The sequence below is a fragment of the Cynocephalus volans genome, chromosome 5, assembly GCF_027409185.1.
Source record: "Cynocephalus volans isolate mCynVol1 chromosome 5, mCynVol1.pri, whole genome shotgun sequence".
Classification (NCBI taxonomy): domain Eukaryota; kingdom Metazoa; phylum Chordata; class Mammalia; order Dermoptera; family Cynocephalidae; genus Cynocephalus; species Cynocephalus volans.
Window position 1 is genome coordinate 137309155 of NC_084464.1, and position 12653 is coordinate 137321807.

At 41.8% G+C, this 12653-nt stretch overlaps 1 protein-coding gene across 2 annotated transcripts in view; it reads right to left on the minus strand.

The window, feature by feature from the left end:
* Positions 1-209: 209 nt before the first annotated feature.
* IL20RA (interleukin 20 receptor subunit alpha) overlaps positions 210-12653 on the minus strand; it is a 52221-nt gene continuing 39777 nt past the window's right edge. For both annotated transcript variants that reach the window (XM_063097962.1, XM_063097963.1), the window contains 2 exons: positions 9617-9756; positions 210-1068 (listed from right to left, as the gene is read on the minus strand). In XM_063097962.1, the coding sequence (XP_062954032.1) occupies positions 271-1068; positions 9617-9756 (938 nt within the window). In that variant the 3' untranslated portion in view covers positions 210-270. The remainder of the gene's footprint in view (positions 1069-9616; positions 9757-12653) is intronic.

Genomic DNA, 12653 nt, shown 5'->3' on the forward strand with positions numbered 1-12653 from the left:
AATGTTTAAGATGTATAAAGCAATCAGTCAACTGCCACATTCCAAGGTGCCCAGTCACTGTATGAGACCCACATGCCTGACCCAACCACCCCTAGGAGGCAGGACCAAACAAGGGCTCTGAGAACAGAGAAAAGAAACAAGCAATTTGCAATGACACTGAAAAATTAGAATAAACTTCTTTGATCTCAAATGCTTTATTGTTCGGCTGCTCATTTGTGTGCACTCACGTGCCTCATTGCAGCAGGGGTCTGGCAAAGGGACATTTTGGAGTTAGTTTTCCATTTGTATGTGTAATCCCCATTCCTCCATAAATTGCATGAGATAGGCTTCACTGTCTTCTAGTGGCTTGTCTGGAGACTGCTCATCACAGAATCTAGACAAAAGGCCCTCCTCTGAGAAGCCATTGTACTCAGCATGCTCACAGCCCCCTGAGTCCTGCTCAAAGCTGGACATTGAAGGCATACACAGCCTGCCAGTCCAAGGGTCCCAATCGACCAGTGTTGTTGATGGCTCTTCCTCTGGCCCCTCTTCTGAGTCTGCGTGCTCCTGGGCCAGGTGGTCTAAGTCTCTGAGCTGAGGGGTATATGAACACAGCAAAGTTTGTGGACCCAAGTTTGCCAGACCTGCCTGTTGCTCACATAATTTTCCTTGTGTGAGCACCTCCTCTTGCAAAATAAGCTCTTGATCTTCAGGCCCCACACAAACGTCAGTAGATCTCACATCGTATTCATATTTAATGACTGTTTTATCTGTGGGTATCATTCTGCTGAGTGACTCTTGCTGGCTGAGGGAACTACATTTGGTGTTTTCCTCAGAGGCACAGCAAATTTCCATCAGATGCGAGGCATACCCTGAGTGTGTCCCCTCCGCTTCCTCCTGATGGGGCTCCAGGTTCCTGCTGGGCTCGGTATCATTAAGGCTGGATACATCACTGCTTTTTTCCAGCAAACTCATATCCTTATGAGAAACTTTAGAATCATCCAAAATATTGACGGTGATAAAGTTAATCATGATTTTTTCAGCAGGTACAAAGAATCTTTTGTCAAATTCATTTCCATAAATCAAAATCTACAAAGAGAGAAGAGAATGGTTTTCACCTTCTCACTTTAGAGAGACATTAAAAACAAATGTTAAGTAGAATTTATAGTGTCACCAGATAGTTTTAAATATCTGCTCTCACCAACTCATGAAAATGAAAGTTATGCTTGCAATATGCAGAAAGCCTGACTCCCTGGGAGGCGAGGGACCCAAGACACACAAAATGTATCCAAAGTGCAAAGCGGCTCACAGGTGACGGGATTTATCAGTGGAGGCTCAGGGTGCAGCTGCCGCCTCCTCTAGCTGGCTGAGGGAATGCAGTGAGTCACTGAATTTCTTGAACCTTTTTAATTCTGTACAATCAGAATGTCTGCCACATGAAGAGTGGTGAAGACTGAGACAGAGTTTGTGAGAGTGTTTTTATTTATAGTATACTCTATGTTTGTTAATAAGCTGTGGTTACCTGGGCTACCAGACCTTTCTTGGACACACCATGGGTGTGAAATGTGACAGGCATGAACACTGGATGTAGAAAGGGAGAGAAGCATATGAGTAGAAATGCTTACTCCCCTCCCACTGTTCTAATCATGCCACAATAAGGCCCCAAAGGGAATTCATCTGCCACTTAATGGTGGTGAGAGAAACTCTAAATCATGCCAGGGAAGCTCATTTGAGATTAAAACATTGCTGGGTGTACGTGGAAGGTGCCTATTACCTAAGTGTCAGTGATGGGTTATGTTACAGTCCCCATCATCACCCTAGGATGGGGTTTCAGTTAACATGACAAAATGGGACCCTCAGCCTCATTCTTTAACAAAATTTTTAGTTTCAAAAAATCACATGAGGTCAATTCTCCTGTGAATTTTCCTTCCAGGAAAGGTCTCCCTAGGCTATCAAGAAGCTAACTCTGAAACCTAAATGCAGGCAGAATAACAGAAAACTTTACAAACTGAACGGACAGGAGCAAATGTATGTTATCCTGTACACACACGTGTGAACACATCTTTTAATAATTCCCAAGGAAGAGATTTTTATTGTTAAAAATGTGCTCAGCCCTTTGGAACCCTTCAGTGGATGGTCCAGTGACATAGGATTTATTCCTTCTTCTGCTTTCTTGCTTCTCCTTGTTGTGAATGATCAGGTCCTGGCCATGTTCCTCTCGTGTATTTCCATTCCATGTCTTTATCTCTAGCCTGACATCCATGTTCCTCTTTTAGACTCCCATCTACTCCCCCCCAGACAATTGCCACAGTTTCCTAGCTGCTTTGCTTGTTTCTAGTTTTACTTTCCCTGAGTTGTCCCATAACTAATATCCAGATGGATCTAAAACACAATACTAACTATGATACTCCCCACTTAAAACCCTATGGAGAGTTCTCTTTGCCAACAGAATAAAGCCCAAGCCCCTTAGACTAGCACCCCACTTCCCCGCTTACCTGGCCCTACCACCCTCTCTCTAGTCTCATCTTTCAAAGCTCACAAGGAACCTCATGGTTTAGCAGTAGGACGTGGCTTCCCACACATCTACCCACCTCTGCCCCTCCTCTTTCTTCTGCCTGCAGTGGGTGTCCTGACTCACCTTCCATCACCAAGCCTTGGCATGAGAACCGATCCCCCGTATAGGGTTTCAGGGCCCTCCCTGTACTCCAGAGTCCCCAGTGCCGGTTTTCATCTTAGCCATGGAATATTTTGAAATTCTAGTCCCCAACTAGGCTTGAATCCCTAAAAGGGCAGGGTTCATGACTTAATTTACCTGGTACCCCAGGACCTTGCATAATCTGGCCAGTAAATATGAAATCTTTTCAGAGCTGAGGAATCTTTACATTTGGTTATGTTACTGAACTAATAAAGTACAGAGTGTTTCTTAATCCATCTGCTACTTAACTTTAAATTCACTTTGCCCTAAAATGGAACTGTATCTGTTCTGAGGCTCCTTTTCTATCCTCCTGGAGGTGTGTTATTATAATAAAGACTCCTGTCACGGCGCCAGGGCTGCTGTGGATGCAGCCAGGATCCCGGAGGCTGGGGCCGCACTGAAGGCGGCCAGCTGCCCTATCCAGGATTCGAGGTTTCAGGCCGGCATTAAAGAAGACTCCTGGGAGCGCCCGAGCGGCGCCGCGACTGAACAGCCCGAGGCGGCAGCGCCGAGAACACGGAAGGCAACAAACCAGAGACAGCGAGCGCCCGACCTGGCACAGCACTGTGAGTGATCCCTGGCAAAGCTCTGTTCGGGGGGTGGATGCCCACGAGGCTCCCCGCCTGCACCACCAGGCCACTCACTGCCCCGGTGCTGCCTCCATTTTCCCAGGTGCGGGCAGCTCCGCCCTGCTCGGCCATCACTGAGCCCATTTGCTTGGCCTGGCGCGGGGCTTTCCGGACCCTGCGGGCCGACCTCCTCTCCCACTCCCTCCACGGTTCTCTGGCAGGGCTGGGGGTGTGGGGCGTCCCGACCAGTTTTGGGAGGGCTAGGAAGTACGGGCGGGCCGACTGTCACTCCACCACACCCTGGACTCCGGCCCCGGTAAACTTCCTGTTACTGGGAGGCAGATACCATCTCTGCGACCACCAGTTTGGAAAAAAGCCTAACGAATTTCTGGTTGGGAATAGTGTGGTAGAAGAGTTCCCAGGTCCGCTTGAACCTGCCGGAGAGCAGGCTGCAGGCGGGCACTAGACTCGGTTTATACCGGGGGGATACAAAGGTGAACAAGACCCGAGAAAGATCTACACAGTGCTACAAAGGCACCCAGAGAGACTGGTCGTCTGTGCCTAGCAGAAACCTGGTAGACTTCCTGGGCGAGGCGGTGCTGAGCAGGGTCTTGAAGGCCCAGCTGATAGACGAGGGGTGCAGAAGACACGCCCCAACCCAGCACAGTGTGCACAGAGGGGGGAGACGTGCGGCCAGGGAGGCGGAGACTCGACAGAAACCACACACCCGGTGGGGTCGCCACTGCACGATCTAACAGCCTGGGCCAGAGCACACTGAACGGGGAGAAGTCCTGTACAGAAAGTGAAAGCTCAACAGAGATCACACACCCTGTGGTACGTGATCCACCAGCCCAGCAGAGTACAAGCTGACCAGAAAGGTGGATCCCCGGAGAAGCCCAAGACCCGAGGCAACCACACACACAAGACACTAGAGGCCAACTGAGCAGTCACGGCGGGAGCCATACCAAATTGGCAACCACAGCAACATCCTAGTTAGTCATTAGTCTTAAACCGGTGGACTGTGAAACCCCCTGCCACAATGAATAAACACCAAAAAAAAGACACCAGAAATACAAAAAATCAAGAAAGTACACCACCAAAAGTTAATAAATCGCATACTCTAGATCCTATAGAACAAGAAGCCCTTGAAATAACTGATAAGGAATTTCGAGTGATAATTCTAAGGAAACTGAATGAGATACAAGAAAACTCAGCTAGACATCATGATGAAATGAGGAAAAGTATACAGGATCTGAAAGAGGAAATATACAAGGAAATCAATGTCCTGAAAAAAAATGTAGCAGAACTTGCTGAACTGAAGAAGTTATTCAGCGAAATAAAAAACACAACGGAGAGTTTAACCAGCAGGCTTGTCGAAGTTGAAGAGAGAACCTCTGAACTTGAAGATGGGCTGTTTGAAATAACACAAGCAGACAAAAAGAAAGAAAAAAGAATTAAGGACATGGAAGAAAATCTGAGAGAGATATCAGACAACCTCAAGCGCTCAAATATCCGAGTCATGGGTATTCCAGAAGGGGAGGAAAATGGAGATTCCATTGAAAACATATTCAACAAAATAGTGGCAGAAAACTTCCCAGGTATAGGAAAAATCACAGATCTTCAGATCCAGGAAGCTCAACGATCTCCAAACGTATTCAACCCAAAAAGGCCTTCTCCAAGACATGTCATAGTCAAATTGGCAAAACTCAGAGACAAAGAGAGAATCTTAAAAGCTGCAAGAGAGAAGCGTCAAATCACCTATAAGGGAGCCCCAATCAGGTTAACATCAGACTTTTCATCACAAACCCTAAAAGCTAGAAAGGAATGGGATGATATTTTCAAAATACTAAAAGACAAAGATTGCCAGCCAAGAATACTCTACCCTGCAAGGCTATCCTTCCGAAATGAGGGGCAAATAGTATATTTCTCAGACAAACAAAAACTGCGGGAGTTCACTACCACAAGACCACCCTTACAAGAAATCCTCAAGGGAGTACTGGGTTTGGTTCCTGAAAAATAACTACCACTGCCATAAAAACCTAAGAAAAATCTAAACCCGCTAGTACAATAAAAATGGCATTCATGAAGAGAAAACAAGCTAACAAAAACACTATCTACAACCTAAGGAACCAACAAACACAGAAACCAAACAGTAAATCAGAAAGCAAGGAACAAAAGACACCTAAGACAACCAAACAACCAATAAAATGCTAAGAATAAATCAACACCTTTCAATAACAACTCTTAATGTTAAAGGCTTAAATTCCCCAATTAAAAGACACAGACTGGCTGATTGGATCAAAAAGCAGGACCCAACTATATGCTGCCTACAAGAGACCCACCTCACCCATAAAGATTCACACAGACTAAGAGTAAAAGGATGGAAAAAGATTTACCATGCAAACAGAAAAGAAAAACGAGCTGGAGTGGCTATTCTTATATCTGACAAAATAGACTTTAAACTAAAAACCATAAAAAGAGACAATGAGGGACACTACTTAATGATAAAAGGACTGATCCACCAAGAAGACATAACAATCATAAATATGTACGCACCCAATGTTGGAGCAGCCAGATTTATAAAACAAACTCTATTAGACCTAAAGAAGGAAATAGACACTAATACCATAATAGCAGGGGACCTGAACACCCCACTGTCAATATTAGACAGATCATCTAGGCAAAGAATCAGTAGAGAAACACAAGATCTAAACAAGACTCTAGACCAATTGGAATTGGAAGATATCTACAGAACATTCCACCCAACAACCTCAGAATATTCATTCTTCTCATCAGCACATGGATCATTCTCCAAGATAGATCACATATTAGGTCACAAATCAAGTCTCAATAAATTCAAAAAAATTGGAATTATCCCATGTATCTTCTCAGACCACAATGGATTAAAACTAGAAATTAATAACAAACAAAACTCTGGAAACTATACAAACACATGGAAATTAAACAGCATTCTACTTAATGACATATGGGTCCAAGAAGAAATCAAGCAGGAAATCAAAAAGTTTATTGAAACTAATGAAAACAATGATACATCATACCAAAACCTGTGGGATACTGCAAAAGCAGTATTGAGGGGAAAATTTATTGCATTAAATGCTCACTTCAGAAGAATGGAAAGATGGCAAGTGAACAACCTAACACTTCACCTTAAAGAACTAGAAAAACAAGAACAATCCAATCCTAAAGTTAGCAGACGGAAAGAAATCATTAAGATCAGAGCAGAACTGAATGAAATTGAAAACCAAAAAACAATTCAAAAGATCAACGAATCAAAAAGTTGGTTTTTTGAAAAGATAAATAAAATTGACAAACCATTAGCATGGCTAACAAAAAAAAGAAGAGAGAAGACTCAAATAACAAAAATTAGAAATGAAAAAGGCGATATTACAACTGATTCATCTGAAATACAAGGAATCATTCGAGACTACTATAAACAACTATACGCCAACAAATTTGAAAATCTGGAGGAAATGGATAAATTTCTGGACACACACAAGCTCCCAAAACTGAACCGTGAAGACGTAGAAAATTTGAACAGACCAATAACAATAAAGGAGATTGAAGCTGTTATCAGAAGGCTCCCAACAAAGAAAAGCCCAGGACCAGATGGATTCACAGCAGAATTTTACCAAACATTCAAAGAGGAATTGACACCGATTCTTTACAAACTATTCCAAAAGATTGAAACGGACGCAAATCTCCCAAACTCATTCTATGAAGCAAACATCATCCTGATACCAAAACCAGGTAAAGATATAACCAAAAAAGAAAACTACAGGCCGATATCCTTGATGAATATAGATGCAAAAATCCTCACTAAAATACTAGCAAACAGAATACAGCAACACATACGAAAAATTATTCATCACGATCAAGTGGGATTCATCCCAGGGATGCAAGGTTGGTTCAACATACGCAAATCAATAAATGTGATACACCATATTAATAAACTCAAACACAAGGACCATATGATCATCTCTATAGATGCTGAAAAAGCATTTGATAAAGTTCAGCACTCATTCATGACAAAGACCCTCTATAAGTTAGGTATAGAGGGAAAGTATCTCAACATAATTAAAGCCATATATGCCAAACCCACTGCCAATATCATCCTGAATGGGGAAAAGCTGAAAGCTTTTCCTTTAAGAACAGGCACTAGACAAGGATGCCCACTCTCACCACTCCTATTCAACATAGTGTTGGAAGTACTAGCCAGAGCAATCAGAGAAGAGAAGGAAATAAAGGGCATCCAGATTGGAAAAGATGAAGTCAAACTGTCCCTGTTTGCAGATGACATGATCCTATATATCGAACAGCCTAAAACCTCTACAAAAAAACTGTTGGAATTGATAAATGATTTCAGCACAGTAGCAGGATACAAAATCAACACACAAAAATCAGTAGCATTTCTTTTCTCCAATAGTGAACATGCAGAAGGAGAAATCAAGAAAGCCTGCCCATTTACAATAGCCACCAAAAAAATAAAATACTTAGGAATTGAGTTAACCAAGGAGGTGAAAAATCTCTATAATGAGAACTACAAACCACTGCTGAGAGAAATTAGAGAGGATACAAGAAGATGGAAAGATATCCCATGCTCTTGGATTGGAAGAATCAACATAGTGAAAATGTCCATACTACCCAAAGTGATATACAAATTCAATGCAATCCCCATCAAAATTCCAAAGACATTTTTCTCAGAAATGGAAAAAACTATTCAGACATTTATATGGAACAATAAAAGACCACGAATAGCCAAAGCAATGCTCAGCAAAAAAAATAAAGCTGGAGGCATAACACTACCTGACTTTAAGCTATACTACAAAGCTATAATAACCAAAACAGTATGGTACTGGCATAAAAACAGACACACTGACCAATGGAATAGAATAGAGAATCCAGAAATCAACCCTCACACTTACTGCCATCTGATCTTTGACAAAGGCACCAAGCCTATTCACTGGGAAAGGGACTGCCTCTTCAGCAAGTGGTGCTGGGATAACTGGATATCGTTATGCAGGAGAATGAAACTAGATCCATACCTCTCACCATATACTAAAATCAACTCAAAATGGATTAAGGATTTAAATATACACCCTGAGACAATAAAACTTCTTAAAGAAAACATAGGGGAAACACTTCAGGAAATAGGACTGGGCACAGACTTCATGAATACGACCCCAAAAGCACGGGCAACCAAAGGAAAAATAAACAAATGGGATTATATCAAACTAAAAAGCTTCTGCACAGCAAAAGAAACAATTAAAAGAGTTAAAAGACAACCAACAGAGTGGGAGAAAATATTTGCAAAATATACATCTGACAAAGGATTAATATCCAGAATATATAAGGAACTCAAACAACTTTACAAGAAGAAAACAAGCAACCCAATTAAAAAATGGGCAAAAGAGCTAAGTAGGCATTTCTCTAAGGAAGATATCCAAATGGCCAACAGACATATGAAAAAATGCTCAACATCACTCAGCATCCGGGAAATGCAAATCAAAACCACATTGAGATACCATCTAACCCCAGTTAGGATGGCTAAAATCCAAAAGACTATGAACGATAAATGCTGGCGAGGCTGCGGAGAAAAAGGAACTCTCATACATTGTTGGTGGGACTGCAAAATGGTGCAGCCTCTATGGAAAATGGTATGGAGGTTCCTTAAACAATTGCAAATAGATCTACCATACGACCCAGCCATCCCACTGTTGGGAATATACCCAGAGGAATGGAAATCATCAAGTCGAAGGTATACCTGTTCCCCAATGTTCATCGCAGCACTCTTTACAATAGCCAAGAGTTGGAACCAGCCCAAATGCCCATCATCAGATGAGTGGATACGGAAAATGTGGTACATCTACACAATGGAATACTACTCAGCTATAAAAACGAATGAAATACTGCCATTTGCAACAACATGGATGGACCTCGAGAGAATTATATTAAGTGAAACAAGTCAGGCACAGAAAGAGAAATACCACATGTTCTCACTTATTGGTGGGAGCTAAAAATTAATATATAAATTCACACACACACATACACACATACACACACAAACCGGGGGGGGGGGGGAAGAAGATATAACAACCACAATTATTTGAAGTTGATACAACAAACAAACAGAAAGGACATGGTTGGGGGGGAGGGGGGGAGGGAGAAGGGAGGGAGGTTTTGGTGATGGGGAGCATTAATCAGCTACAATGTATATCGACAAAATAAAATTAAAAAAAAAAAAAAAAAAAAAAAAGAAATTATTCAACTGAAAAAAAAAAAATTAATAATAGTAATAAATAAAATTTTTTTAAAAAAAAAAAAAATAAAGACTCCTGCCACACTGAGCACTTACCAAATTTGCTGGGTGTTTCTCTTTGCCAACGTGGATATATCGGTAGGTAAAATAGCCCATCACAGAAAAAAGAAACACGGTAACAGATATGGGCAAAACATACCAGAAGATGATTTTAACCTCGAACACTGATGTTTGATCTGTTAAAAAAAAAAAAAAAAAAAAAAAGGAGGGGTTGGATAGTTGTGATGTGGTGTGGAGAGAAAACACCAGCAACATCAAGAGGCTTTGGACAGAGCGCTTACATTAGGAACTCAGTTTTCTCATCTATACATTGAAAAGCTGAGCTAAACATTATAAGGGGTCTCAGAATTCCTACTCTCTCTGACAACAGATGGTCTTAAGGAATCATCTGGACTCACCTCAAACCTTTACAGTAAGGATGCATCAATAATCCAACTCAGCAGATATTCTAGCATTTTATGTCTGGCTATGAGATTCATGCTGGTTCTTATACTCGAGGTAAGTGTGTCTGATATTCAGGTTACTCACAGCCCTTCAAACAAAACAACAAAACCCTCTGTGGAGATTCCATTAAGAGGCTCCACTTTTCATGCCACTTATTTGACTCCATCTTTTCCATATACAGGAGTCCCCCTTATCCCTGGTTTCGCTTTCTGAGGTTTCAGTTATCTGAGGTCAACTGCAGTCCGAAAATAGGGATGTACAGTACAATAAGATATTGAGAGATATAGAGAAAGAGGATACATTCACATAACTTTTATTACAATAGATTGTTATAATTGTTCTATTCTTATTACTGAGTTGTTCATCTTACTGTGCCCAATTTATAAATTAAACTTTATCACAGGTATGTATGTATAGGAAAAAACACATTATGAAGGTACTTCAAAAGTTCACAGAAAGATTCGTATTATTTTTCAGTTTTATTTTTCCATGAACCTTTTACATACAGAGTTTGGCACTATCCATGGTTTCAGCATCAACTGGGGGTCTTGGAACGCATCTCCCGCAGATAAGGAGTCACTACTGTATTCTAGCAGAAGACACGAATACGTGATGCATCACCTTTTGCATGACTGACAGAATCACTTTTGCACTGGTTGGCCAGACTTTCTGGAGCTTGGGGATGTATGTAGGGAGGAGGCTGAGCTGGAGTATGCTGAGACTGGCAGTAACTCCCTTCCAGGTCCTGCTATGCTGTAGGCTCATGATGAGAAGTCCAAAGAGCAATGAAAAGACCTGGTTTTCAGAAAAGCATCCCTGGCCTGGCATTGATGGGATGACATAGTTGATGATGGGTGTATCACGACTAACTTCTATTTGTTAAGCTCTTATGGTGAACCTGGAAGTTGTGATGGTTAATTTGATGTGTCGACTTGGCTAGGCCACGATATTCAGATATTCGGCCAAATATTTTTCTAAATGTTTCTATGAAGGTATTTTTTGGATAAGATAAACATTTAAATCAGTAGATTTTGGGTAAAGCAGATTACCTTTTATAACGTGGGTGGGCCTCATCTAATCAATTGGAGACCTTAATGAAAAAAAGACTGATGGCCCTGAGGAAGAATGAATTCTGCCAGCAGACCACCTGTGCACAGCAACTGCAACATAACTCTTCCTGGGTCTCCAGCCTCCTGGCCCACCCTACAGATTTTTGACTTGCTAGCCTTCACAATCTCATGAGCCAACTTCTTAAAATAAATCAATCAAGCTCTCTCTCTGTTTCTGTCTGTCTGTTTGTCTGTCTCTCTGTTCTGTTGGTTCCTATCAGTTTTGTTTCTCTGGAGAATCCTGACTAATACAGCAGTAGAAATAGGAGCAGCTTCAGCACAAATGACAAAAGTCCTGGAGTATTCCTTACATGCTAATAAAATCAACAAGAGTGTCACAGGAACATTCTAATCCATGTGAACATCTTGATGCCTGGGCCCAAAAGAAAGCAGTCACAATTAACTGCTGGCTAAAGATGGAAACAGATGAATCGTGGATGGTGAGGGTACTCAACAGTAGCTGTGGGAAAGCCCGTCTGGGGTTCTAGCTGTAGGCTCTGTTACCCTGAGCAACTCCCAGAGAGCACATTGGTCAGCAGGTCCCGCACAGTAACGTGCCAGCACTGCAGTGTGGGTGTTGCAGGTGTCTGGACACCACCTGCCCCTACTTCAGGCTGCAACTCAGTCCAGTCCTCTTAATACAGTTCCTGACTCTGGACTGAACTTGTCCTAATTAAAAAGAGTCATGACAATGACTGATGGCATTTAGTGTACATTAGCACATTTACTACAATAAACACAATAAACCGTATCTGTATTGTAGGGGTAGGGGGTCGGTGGAGAGAAGAAATTTTTTCAAAGAATAGTCCCAATAGAAGAATTACTTGAGTTTTTAGAAAGCGGACCTCCTAGTGTCTAGGAAAGGTATCTTCCATGATCTAACAGCTGGGATATCATGGGCAAGTTCAGAATCAGATATAAGACCTTGTTACTTTGTTACTTTTCCTACACTAGTGAGAAAGTGGGCTCCATCTGCTTATCAGTAAGGATTTAATTTAATCTGCACTTTTCGTTGCTTTAGCTCTGCCAACTGCATAAATGATTTCTGCTGGAAATTCATTCCAATCATTCAGCACTGATCAAGCTGTTCGTAAACACAGCACTTTTTCCCAATACAAAAATGATTTCTTCAATCTGCTTTGTTTGGCTTGCTTGGCATTTTAGTTTGATTTGATGTATGATGGAGAATCGTACTCACAAAACTCCCTTTCTTTTCCTTGGGATTGTTTCATCTTGAGAAGTGGGAGGTGGGAGGAAGAGGAAAGCAGGGGATGGATTCCTGTTCGTAGCCAGTGAGAGAAGCAAGACTGGGGTAAAAGGTTGTGAGCATTTGTGTCTGGTCCAGCATGTTTGGAGGAGAAGCAGAAAACATTGGATGAAGAGCCACTCAATGCAGGCAAACTTGAGGATTTATTTTCTTTCAATTTTCAGGTTTTGAGTTCAAGCTCCTCTCAGCCTGGGCGAAGAAAAGTTATACAAATGCCACACTCCCAACTCTATGACTCCCAACAAGAATGAGA